General features: G+C 48.4%; 1 protein-coding gene across 1 annotated transcript; it reads right to left on the reverse strand.

Moving 5' to 3' along the window:
• Positions 1-474: 474 nt before the first annotated feature.
• ZNF185 (zinc finger protein 185 with LIM domain) lies at positions 475-25887 on the reverse strand. The gene is made up of 31 exons (XM_057429605.1): positions 25791-25887; positions 24975-25113; positions 24067-24120; positions 23720-23758; positions 23333-23407; positions 22973-23047; positions 22276-22356; positions 21206-21289; positions 19903-19941; positions 19246-19320; positions 17436-17510; positions 16711-16791; positions 16222-16290; positions 14702-14785; positions 14439-14483; positions 13953-14057; positions 13239-13322; positions 12654-12755; positions 12126-12224; positions 11586-11699; positions 10942-11022; positions 10644-10742; positions 10026-10178; positions 8716-8829; positions 8355-8450; positions 7151-7255; positions 5664-5732; positions 4032-4112; positions 3587-3689; positions 2929-3027; positions 475-2153 (listed from the first exon to the last, which is right to left on the reverse strand). Exons 1-30 carry the CDS (start codon positions 25813-25815, stop codon positions 2929-2931), a joined length of 2544 nt encoding a protein of 847 aa, XP_057285588.1. The 5' UTR covers positions 25816-25887; the 3' UTR covers positions 475-2153.

A 25887-nucleotide genomic window follows, 5' to 3' on the forward strand; every position in this document is an offset into this window, starting at 1 on the left:
CGCAGGAGGCAGGGGGCTGCCCGTGCTCACACAGCCCTGTGCAGCCGCCTCGGCTCGGACACGGCTCTGTCCAGCCGCTAACATCGCCCACCCGTTACGTACAGTCATGGAGACATGGGGTGTTGGAAGGGACCTTAGGGACACCTTCCACTAGAGCAGGTCGCTCCAAGCCCCTGTGTCCAGCCTGGCCTTGAACACTGCCAGGGATGGGGCAGCCACAGCTTCTCTGGGCACCCTGTGCCAGCGCCTCAGCACCCTCACAGGGAAGAGCTTCTGCCTAAGAGCTCATCTCAGTCTCCCCTCTGGCAGGTTAAAGCCATTCCCCTTGGCCTGTCCTTGCCGAAAGCCCCTCTCCAGGTTTCTTGTCCAGGTACTGGGGAAGCTGAGGAATTTTTCACTGGAAAACAACACAAAGGGTTGGATCAAAGGGCAGGGACAGGCAGGTGCTACACAGCGACACAGCAGACAAAGATGCACGTGAGCAAAGGCTGTTTATTGGAGCTGTATACCGAGGTGAAGCCATTGCTACAGGGAAACAGTGCTGAGGAGAGATGGTGCTAAACACACAGCGGGCAGATCCTCTTCCCTGCAAGGCCACGTACCCATCAGGAGCTCTGGAGCCAGCAAATACGTTATTGCTGTAGATACCGCCTCAAGTGCAGCTGTAGTCACAGGCCCATCTGATCTTGTGCTTTAAACAATCCCCCTTGAAACAGAACAGCTGCTGTAGCCATCATTGCCCAGTGGTGGTACAAGTCCCAGCAAGGAGTGACTTGGGGAGACCATACGCTCCGTGACCGCCTTCTGTTCAGAACCATCTCTGTAACACCTTGATAACTTAAAGAAACTTCACCAAAATCAGTAGTCTGTTTTGAAAACCCCACCTTGGTGCCTCCTGGGTTGTTCCTGCTGCTCCAGCTCCAACTGGAGCTGCCCAATGCCCCTTTTCTAGGACATGGCTTTAAGGTCTCAACCTGGAGCTGTTACTGCTTTCAGCTGGAGTTCCCTCATGGAGTTGCTCCTGAGGTCGTGCCTATAGCTCAGTTAAATAACCTAGAAAAGCAAAGTGGCATTTGTGCTGTGAGCCCCTCACTCACTAAGCTGTTGCATCCATGCCAGCTTCCCTCACTGAGAATTATTCAGCAAACAAGAGTCTAGACTAGAGCTTTTGCCATCACCTATTTCCATGTGAGAGCTGCTACAGAACTGACTCAAGTGCTCTACAGACACTCCTGATGCTTTCAAAGAGAAAACACAAACTCTCTGGCCACATTTGGGGCTGTACTTGTAAGGCATGGAGATCAACAAGGTTTCATTATTCACCTTTCTCAAGCTCTCAGCTTCTGAACTAAGGGCTAAAATGACATGATTCTGGCTCTAATGAGCACAGCATCTGCTAGAAGTTCAATTTTGACTCTGACCACCAGAGGACAAGTTAAACTACCAGGTGAAAGAGTGTTATCTTCCCAACCAGGCAGCAGGGACACATGCTGCTGCAGCATTCCACTGGGGAGTAGGCAGGAAAGGGAAATTAAAGCTGACACACAATTAAAGTGAGTCTACAAAGTGCTCCTGAAAGCCCATGGAAAGCAAATGGGAATGAGGCAGAAGCTATTTCTAGGCAGAATTTGGGGGTGAGAGCATAAAAATAGGCTTTTGCTCAAAACTAAATTCAAACCCTCCGAAGAACCCAAATTTAGCGTTTAACACCTCCCGTATCTTGCTTCGTGCCAGCTCACACACACCAAGCTGCAAGCCTGGTTGCAGAAATGAAAGGAAAACAGAATCAGGAAAGGTTTCCCATGATTAGCTTGGACAGACATAAGGAGCTCTGCCCAGCTTCCAGCACAGGGAGGGAGCACTCTGCAATCCTAATGGAGTTAAAACAGGCAGAGGGGCTCAGCACCTTTGGAATATCAGCCCACTTATCTCTGCAGGTGGCACTGCCTTATCTCATTCGCATCAGCACTTGTCCTGGTGCAGCTGCAGTGGATGTGAAACTCTTCATCATGACGAGGCAGCGAGAGGGAAAATAACTTGAGGAAAGGGGGGAGCAGGAATTCTGCTCTTAGCCAGTCAGGAACTGCTAGATACATTCTGATAGGTGCTGCTGAGGCCTTCCCACTGGCTGCCTTCTCCAGCAGTGCAAAACCCTGCAAGTACACAAAGAGCAGGTGAGGACAGGAGCTGAGTACCACACACAACACTGCATTAGAGAGGGCAGTGGAGCAGGATGAAAAGGGCTGGCTGGTCACTGCAGTAAGAGGCAAACAAAGCCACTGCACATACAGTGAGGTAGAAGCCCCTCTTACTCCTCTCCACCACAAAGCCTCTTTTACAACCCCAGTACAGCAGTAGCATTTCTGGTTGCTACTGTGGTGGCTCCTGCCCCATACAGGTAAGCAAACGTACATCCCACCTACTCCCTTGCTGATCTGTCAGCAGAGCATACAACTCTAGTTTTCCCAGTGAGTTTCATCTCAAAGGATTTTTATGTAAAGGAGTAACTGCATCTGGTGCTGCCTTCTTGCTGGAGGAATGTTCTGGCTGCAAAAAGCACCCAGCCTGCTCCAGGTTAGCTCAGGATGGAGGAGGAACCTCTTACTACCTTCTGAGAGGACCCTCCATCTCTGAGGAGCATCTCTCTCATCACTGGAGCCTTCTCTCTGCTTGTCTCCCCACATGAAGCTAACACAGCCTGTTTACTACATGATGTCCAGAGATCCCTGAGAAACTAAGGCCCCTGGATCAGATCTACCATGTTTCCAGCTAACTCTGTAACAGCAGTCACTGCTTCCCATTGAAAAGCCACAGGAAAATCCCTGTATGGGTCACTCAGTAACTGTAGGAGTTAAATGCTCTTCAGTCAGAGAACTCCACGAGCTTGCTCATCCAGCCGTGTATGCTGACACTGCACAAGGCACTCACCTAGAAGAGCTTCTCATAGCACTTGTCACAGTGGACAATGTCCCTGTGGATGAATATTTTATCCAGAAGATCTCCCATTGCTCTGTGGCAAATTCCACACTGCCAAAAGGAAAAGCAGGTGGTCAGACAGTAACCAAAGCACCGTGCAGAAATGACAGCACAAGGGGGCAGAGGAATGGTCTCTATATCACTTTATAAAGGTGTGAGGATGGCAAAGCAGTGGCATCTCAGGCCTGACTTCTCTAAGGCAGACTAATTCCACTGCAGGCTTCCTCCTCCCACACTCACCATGTCCACCAACTTGTAAACCCTGCAAGGTTTGAGATGCAGCAAGACCTGTGCTGGGGCACAAAGGCCACAAAGCAGCACACAAGGTCAGCTGCATGAGGAAAAATGGTAAGGGGTGCTGCTGCTCCTTCAGAGGATGATAATTCTCCTTGTTCTAGTACACAGTTGTGTGAGGAACTGAAAAACTTTTGGGGACACAACCAATACAACATGCCTTTTTTTGTCCCAGTGTGGATGCAAGCATTTGACACACACTATATATACATGACTCAAAGTCTGAGGACAGAAGTTAACAGACAGATTCCAACCCCAACCACTCCATTTCACAGCAGCACACAGAAGGCAACCAGTAGTTAAGGGGTGTTTTTACCCTGAAGCAGTATTCATGGCAGTAGATGTTAAGATGCTCTATTATGATCTTAGGGCAGTCTCGGATCTCACGGCTGCAGTAGCTGCAAACAGGTTCACTGGACCTGTGAGGGAACAGAAGTGTAAATTCCTCTGCCACACAAGCTGGTTCCAGGCCCAGCACTGATAGCAGAGGCTCCTTTCCTACCACCAACACCACTCCCCATGAGCTGCCTGCTCCTACCTGTGTCTGACTGCATCCAGTGATAGAGGAACATGTGTTATCCCAGGGACAAAACCAGGGCAATACAGATCTTAACGTCACTATATTTTCCAAACATCATTTACACTTCATCCTGCTATTCCACCAAACCCATACTGATACTCTAACACAGCAAAACCTTAAAGTCATTTGTGTTTAAGAGTTTGCTGAAACCCCCAAGGCAGCCCCCAAGGTAGTGTCCTACCTCTGGAGGGGAGCACTGGACAGGTAACGGTGGTGGCTGTAGGTTGCTCTCTCCAAATCACTCATATCCACAAGGCTGCCACTGGAGACAGAAGGAAGTATCAGCACTTGGCAGTGATAGATAGGAAAAGCATCTCAGATGGAGTCATTAATCATTAATCTAAAGCTCTAACTGCAACATCCCAGCTGCCTGCTCTTTGCAGAGGAGGTTGGTCCTTCCTAGAAGGCTTTTACCTAATAGAGAGGGAGTGGGTCTGTCAGCAGCAGCATCTCCACCTTTGCTGGTTTCACGCTGCTCTTCAGAGCACTTGGGAGATGCATTTGGCTGCTGCTGTCCCCTTGGAGAGAGGCAGGATATGGGTAGCATGGCTGGGAAATGGGATGCACCCTGAAATCAGTGCCTTCGAGCCTGAGGCCAAGGGAGGTGGCACAGCAGCATGCTCTGCAGGGTGTCCCACCCTGTCACACTCCCTGCCAGGAGCAGGGACATCAGGGAGTCAGTGCTGAGAGTCCTACACAAGGGTCTGTCAAATGCAACTCAGAGGGGGCTGAGAAGCTCTGACAGCTATGCCAGTGCAAAGGGAAAGATACTGCTCCCTCCTGCTTTCCACTGGTAAAATGAGATGAGGTTGACAAAATCCTGCTCTGGCTGCTGGGTGGGAAACCTGTGAAATTCTGCCTCTGATTTCCACTCATCAGGGATACTTCTCTGGCCTCACCAGGGTCCTGATGTTTACATATGGACCCTACAAACAGCAGCGATTTGATTGCTTACCACACTCCCAAATCCTGACCTACTATGCAGGAAAAGGCACAAAACACACCCTCAGTCTCATCCATCTGAGTGTTCCCTCTCTATTCTGTCTGCCTGTGGCGTTTCAGGCACTGCAGCAACACACTGATCTTTGGCTGCTGACATCTGCTTTACCAGCCTACAGAAAAGGCTGGAGATTTATGGAGCCTGTCATCAGCTACCACAGTAATGCCAGCATAGCACTGCGAGGACAAATGCCAGCAGGGAGGCATCAAGCTGGTGGTTAACTGCCTGCCACGTCAGGGTAAGCCCGAGGTACACACAGCCACATTCTGCTCTTGGTCACTTTGGTGTTAATCTGGAGTAGCTTTACTTACTTATCTTCGAGCAGAATACAAACGACTGAATATTTAAGCTTGAAAATGACATCTTTTAACTTGTTCTAACTCATAAATAACTTTTTTTTGAGTGTCAACCCTCCACCTCCACATTTTTCTCAGCAATTCCAACCATTTGCTTATGTGTATAAACGCACAGTGATGCCTGACAGTGCCAAATATGCAGCCTAAAACACTGCAGTGTGGTGTTTTCATCCTGCCATCCACCTTAGAGGCTGGCTCACTTGGATGGGGGGTTATCCCTCCACTTGGAGTTGGGAGACAGACATCCTCCCGTCTCCACAACAGGATTGACAGCAGGGTGAGGTCCCCAGAGCAGCATTCCCTGCCCACTCCATGCAATGATCCATCCAAGGCTAATCCACTCATGCTGACACAGCACTAACTGTGAGCTTGCTCAATGTGTGGGAGCTGGCAAAGCCACACGCTGTTGCTCTGCACACATACATCGAGATGTGACTGTGTGTGGACACTCTCATACCTGCAATAGCGTGGGGAGGCCGATAACTCGCTGCTGTTCGTGTACTCCTTCACGAAGAGGACCCCTTTTCTAGGAAGGGGTGGAAGCACAAGGAGAAACATTTGCATTATAAAAGACTGGGGCTAATGAATCAGAGAAAGGAACCACATGTGTGCCCTTGGACACGTCACGTGCTTGAAAAGACACAGGGAGAGAAGCTGTTGTTCTTGAATAAATACTAAATATCAAGCATTGTTGCTAAATAACACATAGTAGAACCCAGTAATTAACCCACTGAAACAAATCAAGTTAATTACAAAGAATGGGATGGATAATACAACCCTTTCATCCAGTTATCCCTGGTTTTGCAAGGATAAGTCTTTTCCAACCATGTCAGGATTACGCAGACAATAAGTATTTAGAGAGCTCATGGTTCTGCCTGTTAACAGGAAAGCTCTGCTGGCACAGCACTGCTCACTGTGGCTGTAATTGGAGTATCTCCAGCGTCGTCATCCATTCTCAATAGCTGCTGGCTAGCTTTGGGAATGGTTTTGCTTACAGAGCTGCCCTTTCTTGCATATTTCCCCCTCTTTACAATTCTGATTTCAAAATTACATGCCCCCATCTGTCTGTCTGTGGCTCTGTTGCAGATCGAGGGGAGACTCAGTGCCGACCGGCTCTTCCTCCGGCCATAAAATGAACTAATCAGCCTCTTTATCCATGGTGCATTTTGGTTGTTCCCTATAAGCTATGATTAATCCTCTCTCCTTACATGAGCAAACTAAGCCCATGGCACAGCTAAAGAAAGGAAAGAAAAGCTGTTTTGTAACTTAGCATAGACACTTCCCATATAAAGTGTTTCAGATGGGTCTTCTACTCAGATCGGTGCTGCAATATGTGGCTGCAGCAAGGCTGCAGGACCCAAATATTCTCCACCAAAGCCTCTACTGACCTCTCACTGCTTTGAAATCCCTCTCTAAAATGCAGAAAACTGGATGGTGGTTTTCACCTCTGAGGAGGAGCCTGTGGAGACCACGAATCCCAGAACACAGCTCTGAGCTGACAGTTGCGCTGTGCTGGGACACTAAGACACCACAGATCAGGGTCCTGCACCCACCCCACTGAATTCCATAGCTATATTTGCTGTAGATTGCTCACAACACAGCAAAGAGTCTTGTGAGAGCCCCACACCTGTGATGAGCGTATATGGCATGAGGAGCTCCATCACATCCCTCCAGCTACAATGTGTTATGGAGGATTTGTGATTTTGCCATGCTAAAAAGACATAACTCACACAGTGAGCTACATCCTGGTCTCTATAAAAGGGCACCTGGAGAAAAGCACTCAGCCCATCTCTCCCTTTTAGGTGGCTCTGTCTATGCTCTTATAGCCAGAAGTGGCTAAATGTCCTGTGGCCCAGAGCAGCAAAGCCTGGCTGGTCTTCAAACAGGATGGCCATGAACAAAACCCCTACTGCAGAAGGGGGATCACAACCCACTGACCCTTACCCAGTAGTGCTGGAGTCAGGCTGGTACCCTGAGGCCAATGCTGGGCTGTTGTGTGGTGAGGCAGTGTTTGAAGTGCAGATCCTCTCACTGGAACTGGAGAGAAGCCTGCAAGAGCGAGGAAAGTCTGTGGGCACTGGGGACACGAGCTGTGACATGATCCCAGCTGGTAGCCAAGGAAAGACTGACCACTAGGGGAGCAGGTTGGAAAGATGCAATATGATGGCCCTTAATCACATAGATGGATTCATCTCTATCACTGACCAAAAATACTCCTTTCTCTTTATAAAGCTACATAACAGGACTGATTCCCTGGAGAAGTGACTTGGAAAAGTCACTTTACAGGGCTGTGGGAGAAAAGATCAAACAAGATCTCCAAACAGGTACAGACCTTAAGTGAATGATGAAGTCTGAAGGGGAGCATCTACAGAGGAAAACAGCACACAACAGTTGCAGGAGAGAAGGAGATGGGGATGAACTGGCCACAGTCCAGTATAATTATCCCCAGCATAACCATCTCCAATTTAGTGATCTCAAAAACTGCAGAAGGGAGAAGGTGGCTACTAAAATGTCTTTGGAAAACAGCTCTGTCTGTCTACTCAGGGAGACTTGTTGAGTTTGACTTTGCAGGGGTGAAGCTGATACTGCATCTCCTGCTCACACCCCACAACCATACTCTGCTTTACAGATCCAACCTCAGAGCTATGCTGGTGCCTCCATACAGTGTCAGATGCATGAGGATGGATTGACACTGCCATGAAGGAGTGCAGAAAGCCCAGGGTAATGGTATTCTGTACTGGATACCTCCTACATGTTCTAACACCCATGCTCTGTGACCAGTTCAGTCAGTTATTGACATCCTGCAGATAGTGATCCTCTGTCTTGATATCCCTCCTTTTTTTGCGCAGCCTTTGCAAAGGCCAGTTTCTGGTCAAGGGAGAGCAGCCAGGAACAGCTCTTCATTCTCCTGTCCCCTTGTTCTGGCACCTCACATGGCGAAAAATCTCCAGAGATGGATGTATCACAGACCCTGTGCTGGGTGGCTTTTACTAGGAACAGTTTAAGAGTAGTTCTGTGCCTCCAGATCACACATCCACTGCCTGGAAACCACTCCTCTCTCTCTCAGCTCTTGGCTTGGCTTCCTAGCTTCTTTTCCACCACTGTTTCATGGAGGTTTGCCTCACAACCATGAAGACTGCCCGTTTACCTGGTGCTGTTACAGTTTAAGCTGTCCATGTAGAATGGCACCCTGTGGCTTCTCTGGGAAATGGACATGGTGGTGTCTCTGGGAAGGGAGTCGTAGCTATGAAAGGAAGTGACACAATCTCAAGCACTGAACTTGAGCACGTGTGGGATTCTCACAAGAGAATCTTGGCTAAATGTCTCCCTGCTTAGCATCAAAATCACCCCCGCACCACAGCCATCCACACAAACAGCTCCTCACTGCATATGCTTAGATCCAAGGAATGAGTAAGAGGTGGGTTGGGACACTCAGATGGTGAGTGAATGTAGTAGTGGGGTGTTCTTTGTGTTAACAAACCTGGATCCCCCCCTCTTTGCCCTCTTACCGCCCAGCCATGGGGCTGAAGTCACAGAGCCCTCTGGCACTGGTGCTGTCATATCTGCTGTTCCTTGGGCTGCTGCTCCCATCATAACATCTCCCTTCATAATCCGGGGTAGGTCTGGCAAGGAAGCACAAAGACCTGCTTACCACTGTACTCCCTGGAGTCCCCACAGCGCCCAAGTAGTGTTTGCCCCAGCAGTCACCACCGTGGTGCATCCTCCCCCTGCTTTGCCCATTTCATCAGTGCTGGTTCTGCAACTGGAGGATACACACAAAGCTCTGGGGCTAAGAAAGGCTCAAAACCTAACCCCTGCACCACCCACATGTGTGAGGTGCTGACAGCTGGCCCATCCAGTATCAGACCTGCATGTTTTCCCTTTTCCAAGGCAGAAATCATCAGGGGAATGGCTTTAACCTGTAGGCAAAGCTCAGGCTCTTTCAGCAGAGAAAATGAGCTTAGAGCTTACGGTCATTCTTTTTTTGCAAGTGCCCTGGGGCACAGATTATGTTTATATTGTATATCAGCAATTTGATCCTGATCAAAGCTTCAGGCAACTGTATAACTTAATGTTCAATAATGCTGAAACCCCCTGAAAATCAATGCTGCATGAAAGAGAGAAAGAGGGACAGGCTGAGATCATCGTAAGATGAGAAAACCCTGCTTTGGGCAAGAAAAGCATTTGATTTCTGATATAAACCTGAGGGCGGGAGTGAAGTGCGAGGTTCCTGCTCTGCAGAGACATGTCAGCATCACACAGTGCCAAGGGTGACATCAGGCTATGAAATACAATAAAGATCTGTCCTGGTTTTTCTACTCCCAGCCTGCAAATGCCTCCAAAAGCAAGTGAGAGCCTTGGGACACCAACTAAAAAATGCTGGAAGAGGTGTTGGTGGCATTCACATCATATGAACGTAGATATCAATATAAATAGTAGTTCTAAGTGTACAACTTGTCTCTTATGTCATTGAGGGTCATGAGAAATAACAATCACACTGCTTCTGAATCCTCATCTCTGCAGTTACAGAGGAGAAGCAGATGTGGTTTCTACACATCTGTGAGGTTTCTGTGCCCTGGGTAGGTGATCTGAGCACAACCTGCCAAGAACTCTCTGGTGTTACAGAGCAATTATCAGCTTTGATCTCCTGAATCCTTCTTCAGCCCATCAGGTGCAAGAATGATCCTGTTACATGTGTTGTGAGACCTGCCAATACTGTTGCTCCCTCTGGGAACAAAATCATGCAACCTGGACCAGAGTTTCTGGCACATATTTCTGTGCCAGCAGCTTTCCCTGTCTCTGCACCCCGTGCCCTTACCTTCTGGTGCTGAAGGCTTGGCTGTCCACATAGGATGGTATCCTGTGACTGGGTGCTGACATGCTGGTGCTAAAGGGCTGGCGGTCCATGTACAGTGGCACAGGCTGCTGGGTCTCACTGCCACTGAGCGCACTATCTGAGCTGAAGTTGGACCTGCTGAAGAGTTAAAACCGATTTGACCATAAATCCAACAACTGTATTTGCTACAACAGCTCACACAAGTGTTCAGAATTTGCTGAGGCTGGATCATGCCTCTTTTCACTGGCAACAAGGAAAACCTGGGACATAATGCTGCTGGAGGTGCTTAAGGCCAAGGGAAACAGAGATCTGTCCTACTTCCCCTCACCTACATGAGCTGAACTCCCAGCACAATGAAATGCTGCAAGATTCAGCACTCATCCAAGTTAATTTGTCATCTGAAATGAAATATGAACAACTGGATGTGCATGGAATCCTAAACCCAACATTCCTTTTGTCAGCATCATTTGATTAGTATATGCTGGGCAAATTTACACAGCCCCAGGGCTTCAGCTAGGTTTGTATCAAGACTGGGAATGGTGAAGGATAAGGATTCGAGAGCCACTGATGGGGAGAAACAAAGGAATGGTCCCATAGTACCTGGCTGCCAGATCAGGCTCATTGTGCCTCCAGTCTCCCGGGCTCTCATGGCGATTGTCTGTGGTGGGGCAGGTTTGTTCTTCCCAAGCTGGAGTGATCCTGGTCAGGGAAGAAGAAGCCTGTTAGAAGCTTTAGCACTTGTGTCTCAACCTGTCCACTGTGGTGAGCAAACACAGGAACACACATGGTTGTACTGGTTTCTGAACTCTCCAGCCAAGAACTGAGCAGAGCAGAGCAAGAGGGAGAGCACAAGATGCAGGAGAAGCCATAAAGCATGCCTGATCCCTGAACTCCGTACCTTTCCCAGTGTGGGTCAGGTTCATTTCCACGGGGGGTCTCTGGAGCTGTGATGCTGCTTTCTCTAGGCAGAGAGCTGAGCCTGCCAAGACAGGAGATCATTACAGCCTGGAGGAGTGCCACTGGGCATAGTTACTGTAGGATGCAGCTGCAGCCTCTGGTGAATCTCCTGCCCTCCAGGAAAGCACAATATCCCTGCATAGGAATATGCTGGATAATCCAAAGAGGTGTGAAAAAAGGAGGGAAAATACAGATGCCTTAAAAAAAAAAAAAAAAGGTGAAAAATAAAGCTCCTGATGAGCATCATCTACCTGTTCATTCTTTCCAACTTGACAGTTTAATTCTGGTCATTTAGTTATGACCATTATGGGTTATCCTGTACCTCTGTGTTACATTTCACACTGCTAAGAGCATGACCTGGCCTCACTTGGGTACCACCACAGAAGTGTATCCACTAGATAACCACAGTGCAGAGCCACCCTGGACATGCCCACATTAATCCAGGGACAAGTTTGCTTGATTTTTCTATCTGGTTTTGTACGTTTATGCACACCAACCCCTCTGGGACTACTGATGCCCTGTAGCAAATCTGGCACTGGCTTGGATTCCTGCATCAAAATTGCATTTAACTACCTGATTCCTTACCTAGTCATGCTGGGTTCATGGTCAGTGTGTTCCCTCGACCTGGGAGGCTCCATGTGGACAGTGTGGGCAGGAAGTTCTTGTTCCTTCTCAATATGGTTGGTTGAGTCTGAAAACCTAAAATAAAGATTTCTGCTTAAGGCACTGGAGATAAAACATGGGTGGACATCCATTCCCTAGGCAGGAGCCATCAGGCAGGGAGCAGGAGACACAGTTTGGCTAGACCTATTGCCATACTGCCCAAATATCAGATCAGATGGGAATCATGCTTACGAATCCCATTCTAGCTTGCAGGTTGCAGCTAAAGGCCGAGATTGTTGCAGAAGGAAAACATCAGGCACAGGGAAAAGCACTTGTGTGAGAATTCTCTGGGCTGACAGATGCTTCTGACACCTCAGCACACACTCATGCTTGATTCTGAAGCATTCCTAAATGCTTGGATAGTACTTGCTGAGAACTCTGGGCAGTTGGTCTCAGTTCCATCAGGAACAGATGAAGACATGAAGAATTATGAAGTGTGGGTGAGTCCTGATGACCACTCACCCTTCTTGGATCAGCTCTGGTTTGTGGTCATCCAAGGCCCTCATGCTCTTGTGCCCCCTTTCCCTAGGGGTGTTCCCCTCTTGGAAATCTTGGGAAGACCTGGCAAAGGGAAGGAAACCCCACTTGTGGCTGCCAGGCACAAACACCTGAAAGTGCAGTTTTCAGTGCACCCTCAGAAGAAAGAAAGTCATGAGGCTTTGGTGGAGGACATTGCAAGGGCTAAGCTGTAACCAGTACAGACTTCAGCACAGCACGAAGCTCTGCTTAACTGCTTGGGATTCAGCGGAAGGGTCAAGCAGCAACATTTTCACATGCTGAAATTAGCTCTTTAAAATACCAGCCCAAACTATGTTTCCTTCTTGCGGAGTAACAGATTATTTACTGTGGCTTCATCATACATCAGGAGGTGTTTGCCATGCCAGGCATCACATCTGGTACAGTCTGATAGTACCTGAGGCTGACTCACTGAGTGTATCCAGTGATACCCCTCCACACAGCTTCACCTCCCCTTGCAGCCCAGGTCCTTACATTGCTTCATTCCAGTATGGTTTGCTGTATGCTGGGGCCTCAGGACCCGTGTATCTGCTCTCTTGGGTGCTGCTGCTTCTCTCCTCATAGCCCAGGACAGATCTGATAAGCAAAGAAAGGCCCATGGCACCTTTAACAGCTGACACATGAATACTCACACTATGTACTCACCAGGCAAGGCCTGTGTCAGTCTGTACCATTCAGTGTCCCCCACCAGGATTTGTCTCTAGGAACCATATTTAGACTATAATTGCATTTCAGTGCCTTTCAGTTGCCTTTCAGCTCCCTGCTGCCCCTGCAGCATCACTGTAGCACTTTAGTGGATTATCACTGAATGAGGAGGTACCAACTGAACCCAACCAAGTACAAACACCAAGACGAGAGAAAAAGCTAGAGTGGGGCTGCTTGGTTTCTATCAGAGAAGATGGAGGAGGGATACAACACAAACCTCTTGGTTTGTTTTGCAAGCTGTGCTTTAAGTATCAGCTGCCTTCACCCTTGGGACAAAAGCTGTAAAAAGAAGCCTCTTTCTGTGCCTGCCCATTCAGACATCTGTTAATCCTTATGTGTGTATCCCACTTGTACCTTTTGAAGGAATATTCCGTGTCCTCCAGGTGCACAGGGGCTCTCTCAGTAGGAGGAATTGGGACATCAGAATGCAAGTTAGACCTGTCAAAAAAAAAATGAAGGAATCTACAGCTTGCCAAAGGCTTCCAGGGCACTTGTGTGAAATCACAACACTGCACTTCATGTGAGACCAGAAAATAGGAAGTGTTTTCTCAGAGAACTGGTTTTCCCTCAGAAAAAACACATTTTCACTGTCTCTGACTAAGGAGAATAGAGGCTGTTGGTGGAACTAATACAGTTTGTAGGCTTCAGTTCACATACATCTTGGCTGGATACAGGACTTTTCCAGCCTGCCACAGGATCATGCAGCTGGGATGAAGTACGATAGGGATGACTTCAGGGAAGATGTTCCTACATTACTAGCAGCAGCTCTAGGTCTTGGGATTTACCCTAGTGGGAGCCCTGTGATCCTGCTCACCTCAGCTAGGAGGTCTGAAGATATCATTTGCTCATCTCAGGTCTTTTGGTAAGCAAATACATGCAGCCAAGTCCCAAAATAATGGACGTGCGACAGTGACCACTCAGAATTTTCTGCCTCCCCTTGCTTTGGTGCGCAGTTTGGAATCTAGTTCCAGCTCTATTCCAAACAAGTTACTTATTCATACCCCACCCCCTCCCCCCAACATCTTCCCTCTGTGAGCAGCACTGTGAGTACCAGCAGCAGGCCCTGACCTTGCAGGTTCAGACTTAGCATCATCTAGGTGGTCAGAGGTCTCATATGGGTGGTGCAGCTTGTCTGTGGCATCTGCAGCAATGTCTCTGCAACCAGAGTTGGACCTGGCAAGAGAAGAGAGTCATGGGTCACAGAAGGAAGCTTGGCATGTTGGAGAACAGAGCAAGGAGCAAAAATACCAAACATAAGATTTTCCTGTCTCAAACACAACCCCTTTTCTTCCTTCCTGCTTAGCTTGGTAAAGCTCCTGCAGCAGACCTGAAGGACAGAGACATAAATCCAACCAATTCATGCTAGTACAAGCAAAAGAGCTGGAAAAATCTCAGCCCATTTTGAGCTTGTGAAACAGGTCCAGTCCACTTTGCAAGTGCTGCTCCCAGAACAGGGAGTTCCTGTTAGGGAGTACTGGGTCAGCAGAAGACCCTTCTCACCCCAAAAGTGAGAAGGAAAGGTTATTTTTACACTGTTAGTAGGTTTACACTTACTTTGGTGGGTAAAATCCATTGTTGGCTTCTGTGTGTTCAGGATAACTGAAATGGAGAGACACCAACTTTAGGAAACAACTTTAGGAAGCATCTTTGATTTGGTTTGCGATGTTCTACTATGATTTTCTTCTGCATTTTATTAAAGAGAGGAGAGGAAAAACCTAAAACTTCCCAGAGGTGTTCCTCAGTGGATTTCTACAGGTCAAATGGCAAGAAACTCTGGGGAAATGCAAGTCAACGATGGAATTTCACCCCAGCTCTACCTTCCATTCTTGGATACCACGGTTGCTCTGGGAGCCTGTTCATCCCATGGGAATGGCTCAGACTTTTCCTTCAGAGGTTTGTCACTAGAAAAAAGAAAATGCCAGTGAGAGATGCCCTGGCAGCATTTATACTGTATCACCCTAGAAGAGTCTACTAACAGGAGCACAAACTGGGGCTAACAATACATCAGGATGGGAAGGGCTAACCTTCTGAGTACCCTGACCACTGCTCATGGGTTACTCAGAGATGGGCTGCTCCCTGCAGTGAGAGTCTACTCACCCCTTTGCTAAGGTGAGACTAAGTACCCTGCAACAGTTGTTCTCTCTCTGCTCATAGTCAGAAAGGGCAGGCAGGCCCTACACCCATCTTTCACTCCCCAGACCTCTCAACCTGTGCATCCATCTCCTTCCTTCCCTCAATTATTCCCTCTCCAGTTTTAAGTGGCTTAAGTAATGAGGCAGCCTCTAATTTTTGCCTCACAATTAGGAGCAGCTATGTGACCCAAGTGACCCCGAGCACAATGAGTGCCTTGTCATCAGCCTGTCCCTGCAATGACATCCACAGATATATTTACAGGCCTCAGCTACATGACCATGAAAATAGTCCAGCCTCTACCTTTTCTCAAGCACTCCAGACTTTGCTTCAGCTGTTGACACCAGTTTGGGGACATTTCTAGCTTTATCTTCACTGATGGAGGTGGAGAGCAATTAACTGTATAGGCTACAGATAATCATTTGGTCAATCTAAGCCTTCTGCAGCTGCTTAAGCACAACAGAGCAAAAGGTGAGGCCACACATACAACTGCCTGCTTCAGTCTAGAGGCAGCCAAGCATTCAGGGTGGGTAGCACTGAGAACAAAAGAGGCCTGTGAGTATGGGGTATATTTTATATATCTGAAATGACCCAAAGTACAGACCAGAGGACAAAGACCCCTAGACATAAGTGTACAAGGAGGGAGTGATCTCTCAGGGGAATCAGAAGCTTCCCTGCCATCAACTTCAAGTCAGAGCTCTGCCCCTTAACATGCCCATCACCTGCATCCATGACTTTAGCTTCCTAGTCATTTTCTTCCTCAAGTTCTCCTCCATACAACACCTCTTTCTACACTTCCCCATTACTCAGCCACCCCTTCAGATTTTCTACAGGGTGCAGAGGACTAGAACCAATGTCAGCAGGAGTCACCAGCAACCAAAGTTCAACACATGCCTTGTAGGAGGAAGAAGTTCCCCAGGGAACAGTAGTGGGGAGGCAATTGGAGCAGTAATAAAAAAAATGAATGCATGAGGTAGACTCTTTAGGGTCTGAGCCAGAGAGGAGAATCCTTGAGGGACATGAAGGAAGAGTAAACTGACAAGTTGCAGCTTAGCCAGCAGATGATGCTCTTGGAGTGCAGCCCAGGACCATGACTGGGGAGATCCCATCTGCTTGAGACCACTAGCAGGTAAATGCTATGTCTGAGCGAAAAGCAGGGTTACACCTTATGTTCAGCAGCACAGATCAGCCTTTCTCAACTGCTTACCCATTCCCATGCTGTGACTCGGTTTCAGATGAGGATTTCCCATTAGGGGCCTGTCCATTTTCCCCATTTCTGCAAGGGAAACAGCAAGAAGTTAGGTAGGGAGAGGAGGGGACACAACGTGAGGCATAGCATAGGAGCTATATGGCAAGGTGCTCGTTGGAACTGTGCTACCTACAGTGCAGGGACTGGATTAAAATGAAATCCTGATCAGTTTAGGAGATAGAAAGCTCTGCTATTTCTGGGTATCATAAAGAATTGGATAATGTTCAAGATGTGGGAGGCCTGCAGCTTCCATATGGGTGTATTTCCTCCCAGGCTGCTGAGGCTTTTGTAAAAGCTCCTTTCCCAGATTCCCAGTCCTATGGTACTTATTTTTCCAGGACTGCACTGTTTCCAGAGCAATCATGTGTAGTAGGAAACCACCAAGTGCAGCACGTCCTTCATTATCCTTAGCAGAGCATTAGGGTGATACAAGACCAACAGACTGACCTGATTTCAGCAGAAGTGGAGATTCTCTCTGAAGTTTCCTTCAAGGATGTAGTTGTTTGGCTCTTGGTGCCTGTTTCAGGGCTGCAAGAGAAGTCAGACAGAAGCTGTCATTACTGAAGGAGCTAGCTCCCCACTGCAGCTGCCCAAAGCTTCCCTGCATCCAAGTGTGAATGAATAAAATGGAAAACACACATCACTGTTTTCAATACCTTCACTTACAAAGTCGTCTTATCAGAAGCAATTTCTACCTTAAAACACTGACATTGCCAGGAATAGCTGCCTTCTGCCAACCACACACACACAGAATAAACCCAACAGAACCAGGTCAGTAAGCAAAGTGATCTTTGCAGTGCTGTGGAAAAACAGGTCAACATTTTTTATCCCCCCAGTCATGAATTCAACCAACCAAAGTTAAAAGCAACTGAAAATCATCCCCCTACACACATTTTGTAAGGAAAACTTTGGCAAGTTTGGATCTTTTCCTTTCAGGTTTTGAACACTTCTATCAGGGTGTTGTCAGCTCCTTGCAGCACCTTCCTTAAACCTTCCTTAAAACAGCTGCCTGCATCTAAGAAAAGTCTCCCATGTACAAGGCTGACAAATGTGCTTCTTTTCACCCCCCCCCAGAGGGGTGCCCACAGGATCCTCTGACCTACATAGCTACCTGTGGGCTGATACAGCTGCAGATGATGTCCGAGACCTCCTGGCTGTGCTGCAACACTCACCTGGAGGGAGATGATGCTGTTGTCTTTGACTCATTCCAGGAAGATCCAGCAGTGACTTTTCTTAGCCCATTAGTACTGACAATAAAACAGCCAAGTAACAAAGCATTAAAACCAGAAGGATTTTTAAGTGCTTTCTGTGTGGGGGACACCTCCTTGTCTGGCCCACAGCTCTGGTGCCTGCTTCCTGGCCAATGAGGCCAAACCCTCCTGTGCTGCTGTCTCCATGCCCTGCTGCACTGACGTGACCAGAATCTGCCTTTCTGCTGAAATACTCCGTCTTTAGAAACTGGCTTTTCCTATTTAACACTCTGGAGCTGTTTCTAGTCGCAGTGTTTGAGTCTGCTCTAAACCCCAACTTCCCCAAACAGATTAAAGCTCAGTGCATCCACAAAATTGATTGTGCTATGTGTGTGTAACATGTGAGGGAAGGAGGAAAACTGCTTCCAAGCCCTGCCTTAAACCTGCACCACAGTGGCACAGAATTGCTACCAACATTCATAAGGCAGCTCCTTCATCCTGAAAACAAAGTGTTTCAGGCTGAAAAGCCTCATTTATTGGGCTCCCTGCTGGGCCCACTAAGGACCAGAGTGGTAGAGAAGCCAATAATGCTGCTGCCTGGCATTGAGCCACCCCTCAGAGCAGGAACACAGAGCTGAATCCCAAATTAAACAGATCTGTTTGAAAACATACGAGAATCCCATGAGGATTCTTCTCTGAATCCTTCCATGAGGACAGACTGAGAATTGGGGTTATTTAGCCTGGTGAAGAGAAGGCTCAGGGAAGACCAACACTGTTGTGTTCCAATATCTAAAGAGGGCCAAGTTGGATGGGTCTTGGAGCAACCTAAAGATGTCCCTGCCCATGGCAGGGGGTTGTAACTGGGTGAGCTTTAAGGTCCCTTCAACCCAAAGCAGTCTGGGATTCTATGATTCTCCCTTCTAGGGCGAACATCTCCATTTTAGCCAAGCATTTCTGCATCTCACTGCTGCCCCACACCATGTGCGGCTGTTCCAACCAATGTGGGCTAAGGGACAGTGTCACTGCTGCCCCTTTAGACCAGAGGCAGCCTGTTCCCAGGTCTCACATACCATAGAAAGTATGCTCCACCTTGCCTGTCACTGCTCCTGTATACATTTGGGCTTCACAGTAGCCTGAGAAAAGGGCTGGAGACTTGAAACCAGGCTAAACATTTCCCATCGAAGCAAAGATCAATTTAAAGATAATGAACCTTTCAAACCTCTCTGCTCACACCTCCCTGCTGCCATCAGAGCAGAATAATTAAATCTAACTCTAAGGAAAGCAGAGAGCTGGCTCAGGGGACTGCAAATAGTGAGGCATTGAGTATTTCATGTCTAGGTGATGAGGTCAGGTCACACAGCCAGTTTGGGAGTAAAGGAAGATCATCACTATCTGATGGCTGCTCCAACTCCTTCAGAAGCTGTTTCTCCAGAAGTGCCACCAGGCTCATTCCTGTGGTGTGAGCTCCTTGTGAAGTCAGGAGTGTGATCAGCACAGGAGCTCAGTGGCAGGTTGACCCACATTAGAGTTGGCCTGTAGTTAAATGCAGCTTGTCACCCCCAGGACTGTCAGTTGGTGCACTTGATGCCTCTCCCTACGTCTGCCCATTTGTTCCACTAACCCTGTGTCATTTTCATTTTGGATTTTCTGAGCAGCCCCTTTGAAAAGCCCCATCTCTCGTTGTGTTCAGGTCTGCTACCTTCAGACAAATACAGTTATCTGTGAAGATGGCAAATCAGGGTGCTCTGAAACCAGAGATAGCCAACCCGATACTCCAGGATGAGGTAAATACCTATTGTCATCTGGTGTGAACCTGCAGGAACCAGTTGAACTCCTCCTCTGCTGTGCCTCCTCTTCTATCTCAACTCTTCCAAAGGCAAAAAGAGAGACAAATATCACTGCTTCATATTCCCACTGCTAACTCAGGCAGCTTATCCTTGTTTCCCATAAACTAGGTTTTCCCCCTGTTTCCCCCAGAGGCAGATTTTCCTGCTCCTCATGCTCCCTGCGTTCTGCCATGGGTGAGCACCTCAGATGAAGTAAGATCAGTGGCATTCTGCTGACACAGTTGCTTTACAAATAGCATCATCTGAATGCTGAAAACCCAGAGAGTGCCCAAGGCATCGTTCCCCATCCCACCCACTGCTTTAGAAGCTAAATGCTAGAAAAGCATTCACCCTGCTAGTTGGAGCCTGAAGAAGGGCAATGAAGAGTCTCTCCTTGTTTCAGGTTGCCACAACACAAAGCATCGTCAGCTCTGTATTCTCAGTGTTTCCAACACTTTGGGCTCTTAAAAGCCAGCGTGAGACAACCCAGAGCATCCTTTTCAAGGGAAGTGTCCCTCCTGTGCTTTGAAACACCCAAGATCTCCTGTCCCAGCACTTAACAGCAGCCATGGTACAGCACAGACACACAACCCCAGCAGTGCTTCAGAGGGCCAGTGACCTACCTCTTGGCAAACAAGGGTGGAAATTCTTGTGTTGGGCTGCTGTAAAGGAAGCATAAAGGCAAGAGTTAGAAGTTTGGAGGTAAAGACACACTTTGGGCAGGGCAATGCCCACAGACTCTTTGACCCATACTGACCCAGATGGTGCAAGGCATTATGGGGTCATGTAACACCATTTGGGCAGTGACCATGCATGTTAAACGTCTGCAAATTACAGAGTAGAGGGAATAAAAACAGGAGGAGCAGCTATCTACAATATGTGAAGAAGCTCCCCCAGAGGGCCTCTTTAATTTCATACCTTCCTGATGGCTGTTTTTCTTCCTGCATACAAACCTGCCTCCCAGAGGAACTAACAGTCAGTGCAAACACCCTTAATGGCCTCACAGATCCCAGAGAATGCCAGGCTGTTTTGGGTTGGAAGAGACCTCAAAGCTCCTCCAGTTCCAAGCCCCTGCCATGGGCAGGGACACCTTCCACTAGAGCCTCAGGACCCTCACAGGGAAGCACTTCTGCCTAAGAGCTCATCTCAATCTCTCCTCTGGCAGGTTAAAGCCATTCCCCTTGTCCTGTCCCTACAGACCCTTGTCCAAAGCCTCTCTCCAGGTTTCTTGCAGCACCATCCAAATGCTTCTCCCACTCTGGGCACAGCTGAGCACTGCTGGCCATCCTCTCCCTGCTTCCTCCTGCCCTTGCAACCTTCCTGTGTCTCATTGTGTCACCCTGAGTTATGTCAAGAGGAAAAGGGTTCACAGTGAAAGCAAGCTGCAAAAGTCACTTGCCATGATGGGCTCCTGGGGGGTCAGTCCTTGGAAATCTGCTTTATTTTACCCTTCCCAGGAAAGAGATGGGCAAAAAAGCCCTGAACACCAGTAGCTCCCACACAACTTCACACTCCTGTTACATACCCACACCACTGTTAGGTTCTTTTATCCCCATAGAACTATTCTGAAACTAATCAGGATCTTGTAACTCTTATCATCCAAAACCAGTGTAAAGGCAAACTGTGGCAAAAAGCTGATCCACAGTGGATGCAGTTTGTATTTGCTCTGATTTTCCCCTGCATGCAACAAACTGCAGAGAGCAGAAGTAAGAACTGAGTCTGAACACTGAAGTCTTGATTGCAGGCCTCCAAATGTCTGGTGCACCAAGTGCAGGCACCCCTGGCATTCCTGGAGAGACGGCAGCTCTGTCATCTCCTCTCATTGGAAAGGAACCCATCCCCTTCAGAGAAGCCTGGCTCAGGCCACCACCCCGTGAGTCCCCTCTGCAGCCCCTGCCCTGCTCCTGCCCCATGCCGCACACTCACCCACTGCTCTTCTTGGCTGCAGAGAGGACGTAAGCACGTTCCCTGCTGGCACTGTGCCTCAGGACACTGTTGGCTGCCTCTGTCCTGGAGGAGAGGGAAGAGATGGGGTCACCTTCTGCTCATGCCTGTAGCCTTGAAGAGACATGAGGTGAACAAGCCATGTGCCAGCCCTGCAGAGCTCCTGTGCTCTGGGAGCAGAAATCCAGCCAGAGCTGAAAGGGGTAAGTAACAACATCTAATCTTTTTCTTTAGCATCACTGATGCTGGGTCACAGCACTTGCACATGTAAAGTATAAGGGAAAAGAAAAACCCTTCCTCTTCCAGGTGGGCAGAGGGAGTTCTCCTTTTGAAGACCTGGACTGTTAATATTGCACACCATGGGACCAAAAAATGGGGAGCAGGAGTTGAGGCTGACATGCTACATGAACTGCATGTGTCTTACAGACATCAGCACCACCAGATGTACCAAGGGAGAGGTGCAGATCCATGAAAGGACTTTTGCTGTGGGCAAATAACCAAGTTTTCATTTGTAAAAGCCTTGTATCTGAACAAAAGCATCTTCAGAAACTTGACCAAAAGCAACAGGGACTCTGGCTGCACTGACGCAGGTCCACCATATAGACAAATCACATTCTACTCCTGGTATGAGAACAAGAGACTCATTTGGATCTGCACTTAGGTGCAAGTCCCCCTGTGGTCCAGACTCAGTTGCACACAGGCAGGCTGTGGGAGGTGGTTCTTCCCCTCACTGCCAGGCCGGTTGTAGTCTCTATCTTTCCACATAGACACGATGCAGCTAATGGGTTCCACAACCTGCTTCCAGCTGCCAGATTAATTGGGGTATGCTGTCAGGCTGAATCATGTCAGGCTTTTAATTATATGTGGTTGGGAGTGCAGTCACCCATGGGCATAGCTGTGCTCTGAGTAGAAATATCTGCTTATCATTATCTTACTGCAATGAGCCCTAATGGCTCAGCTGCAAACATCAAACTGACCCTCCCAGTAACAGTTAAACTGAAGTGCACTTGTCACTGCCCCTGCAAACAGAAGGTGGTTAACTGAGGACATACCTCTTTTTGTGCTCATCTGGAGTGAAAGGCACATCCTCCTCGTCCAAGTCCACTGATTTTTGCTTAACATTATATGGAGCTCTGAAACAGAAAGGGGAGAGCCAAGGTAAGGGAGCTGCCTCTGTAGAGGCAGCACAATCAAAACCCAGGGTAAATCCAAGGGCATGTGGCAGTGGGTTCAGGCCCTGGAAGCGCGGCACACAAGTATGGAGGGCACTTGTATTTTTCATGCATGTGTCCCCACATGACTTAGTCAAGGGGTTAAGCCTAGAGGCTGGTTCATCATAAATGCTCAGCTGCATTCCAGATTAGAGCCATGGTCTTTGACAGGAAAAGCTGTATAGGAAACATCAGCAGTGCTGCTCTGTCCCTCTTTTCCCCTGGTTGCAGAAAGGTCTGCAATACTGCAAGTCCCCAGGCTGCATCCTCCAGCTTTTGCCTTATCTACTACCTAGTGATAGAATTCACCCTGCACAAAGGCCATTACCACTTTGAGGGACCCCTGATGCCCACTCAGGCCTGGAGGGAGCACTGGGAACTGCTGCAGTTTCTAGCAAAGCTCTGCAGTGCGTGGCTGATGAAGCCATGCCTGGATGTCCTGCACACAGGCATCCACATGCAGATGGCCTCACCACTGAGGCTCAGGTGCTGCTGAGCCTGGCATGGGCAGAAGTGCTGCTCCCCTTGGCACACTCACAGCTTCTTGTAGTCCTCAGTGGTCATCCTGTAGCCAGAGGAGGAGCGGCACAGGCTGTGTCGCTTCGTGGTGGTGCTGCAGATGCACAAACCACATGTTAGCATGACCCTCCCCAGCTCTCACCCTTCACCTTCCCTTCCCCAGATAAGCCCATGCTCCGTGTGATAGGGGAAACAGGGTGATCCCATACATCCACTTTCTGAACTTGGGGAATCCTGTTTAACCAAAGCGCAGCATTTGCCTCCTTTGCACAGGCTTGGACTAGGATTTCAGGTCTGCTTTGCTTCCCCAGGGCCACTGTGAGTTGTCAGTATGGGCAAACCCTCTGTGGGATGGTGCTACTCCAAGACACACATGTACCTTTTTTGTGCTTCATTAGAAGGTGAAGAATCTGGCACAGAAGGGGTCTTATCAATGGTTTTTGTGAACACCCCTCTGGGGAGAAAAGAGACATGTTAGGAACTCAAATTAAGAGACTTGCAGCCATTCCATGGCCTAACAGTGTCTGTGTGTCCTGTCAGGAAGAAGGTGCTGATCAGTGCATCATACAGAGGAGATCTGAGACTCTGTTAACAGCACCATCAAACTACCTGTTAAAGGAAACACTCTCTCTTCATCAAGATATTCCCTGAGCATTGTAATGTTCCTAATAGAAGAACCCAAGACATAGTAATATTTTTCATGCTGGCTGCTCCTGATCTAGTTCTCCTTCCCCTGCAGACCAAATACATCCCACTTTATACTGACCTGATGAGATAACCGGATTGAGGCTTGGGGGGAGCAGACCTGTGCAAAGAAGACATCAGTGAGTAGAGAAACATGGGGAAAACAGCAGCAGCAGCACCAGGATTAAAGGGTCCATGTGGCCATCAAGCTAAAAATCCAGCTAACTGGGCTGTGATACCTCAGCGCTGCACACACATTATATTGAACAATGCAGGCTCTCCTCAGGGGCTATTTTTCATCAGGCACAGCAGTGAGGGGCTATGAGGAGATGAAGAAAGAGCTCAGGTTTATGAAGAACCAGTGAAAGTGTGCACTGACCCCATGAGATAACACAGAAAGGAAGTAACAGGATGTGTCCCCAGAATTACCTGTCACTCTGGGGAGCACTGGGTGCTGGGGATCTCCCACTGCCATGGCCAGATCTGAGTAAAGAGAAAATACAATGACATAATTAACTTCTGATCTTGCTGAGCTGCCTCACTGAACATGGCAATGGTGTTGAACATCAGCGGATTGGGGGAACGGCTTTAACCTGCCAGAGAGGAGACTGAGATGAGCTCTTAGGCAGAAGCTCTTCCCTGTGAGGGTGCTGAAGTGCTGGCACAGGGTGCCCAGAGAAGCTGTGGCTGCCCCATCCCTGGCAGTCTTCAAGGCCAGGTTGGAGACAGGGGCTTGGAGCAACCTGCTCTAGTGGAAAGTGTTCCTGCCCGTGGCAGGGGTTGGAACTGGGTGAGCTTTAAGGTCCCTGCAATGCAAACCAGTCTGGAATTCTGTGTTTTTCTGGAGAGAGCTGCTGAGAGTAAACCAATTTGGGCTTGGATTTGTTTCTAATCTAAGAGGAGCTGGTGCAGGTTGTGGTGTTCCCTGGTACAAGGGTTGCTGTGTTACACAGCCCTGTGAGCTGCAGGGGAAGATGCAGACCTGGCTGTTTTATCACTTAAACTCCCTCCCATCAAGGTCTGCTCCTGCCTTTGTCACCCTGGAGATGGTGAAACACAATCTGACTTCAAAGAACTTTAGAGTTCTCCCAAAGACTTGAAACCTGCCTATGCTGCTGGATTCCAGCTCTCAGGAAAGGGCATTTCTCAGAGCCTCCCCCCAGCCTGTATTTATCAGAAATATGCAGGAGCACCACTTCCCTCTGGAAGTGACAATTCCTGGCATCATGGGGACCCCAAAACATGCTAGCACCAAGTGTGCTGCTTCTGCAGGCAGTACTCAGGGGAGGCTGATGAGGTAAAGAAGAAGAGGAGCATTCCTCATTGGCCACACTTACAGCGTGCTGCTGCTCTTCTCATCCTCAGAGTCTGAGTTGTGGTGGTGGATCCAGCTCTTATCTCCTTTCAGGGTGGTGCGAACCTTCATCTGCTTAATGATCCTCCTGCGGTCTTCATCCGTGGGAGGAAGGGCACCTCCTGGGAGAGGCAGAGAGAAAGGGAGGAATGAGAAGGGTTGCTGAGAGAAGGCAAGGATTATCACTATCAGCAGGTGAGCTGAGGCACATTAACAAGTCATTTTTTCTCAGGATGATCAAAGACAACAGAAAATTAAATTTATTGCTAATGGAATTAAGGCATTTCCACTCCTCTCCCTGTCACTGTTACAGCTTACCTCTGGATTTGGGAACATCATCCCATCTATTCACATCTAAGTCCTGTGAGCATGTTGCTTAAAACTAAACCTGAGTTGAGTCTGCCACAGAGTTCTGCAGGGTGGGGATGTTCCTGGGACCACTCAGAACAGTCTGGCAGCCCCAGTATGATTTGTTTCACATTCCTCTGATGATAAAACATTATTAGGAGTTTATCAGCAATAAAGGCAGTGTTCTCATTGCTGTCTGGCTATTGCACACTGCAGAAGCGTGGTCTCAGCTCAAAATCTCAGCCAGGTTCTAAGCTCGCCAGCTCTCTCTGCCTTCACAGCTACTGAAATAACAGCTAAATGCATGACATGTTGGAGCTCAGGTTGGAGCAGGTCCCAGCTAAGGAAGAGGTGTCCCCTCCCTTGAACACACTGCACTGAGGGAGTTGAGCAGAGACAGATACAACCAAGCAAAGCCATCCCCGCAGCTTGGGACAGGGAAAAGAATTACCTTTGGTGACACCCAGGGACATCATGGTTCTCAGAAGCACCTTCCCCTTTAGTCACTGCTTGAAGACAACAAGCCCCTGGAAGAAATGGAAAAGGGG

The sequence above is a fragment of the Pezoporus wallicus genome, unplaced genomic scaffold (assembly GCF_028554395.1).
Source record: "Pezoporus wallicus isolate ANWC-B61680 ecotype Strahan unplaced genomic scaffold, APGP_CSIRO_Pwel_v1 contig_14159, whole genome shotgun sequence".
Taxonomy (NCBI): domain Eukaryota; kingdom Metazoa; phylum Chordata; class Aves; order Psittaciformes; family Psittacidae; genus Pezoporus; species Pezoporus wallicus.

What these genes read in the sequence shown, in the direction of transcription:
- ZNF185 (XM_057429605.1), bottom strand. Translation starts at nt 25,815, where the DNA reads ATGATGTCCCTGGGTGTCACCAAAG. An exon ending in GTCCCTGGGTGTCACCAAAG is followed by an intron (nt 25,114 to 25,790) that starts GTAATTCTTTTC and finishes TGCCTCTCCCAG; the next exon opens with GAGGTGCCCTTCCTCCCACG. An exon ending in GCTAAGTCTGAACCTGCAAG is followed by an intron (nt 13,323 to 13,952) that starts GTCAGGGCCTGC and finishes TTTTTTTGACAG; the next exon opens with GTCTAACTTGCATTCTGATG.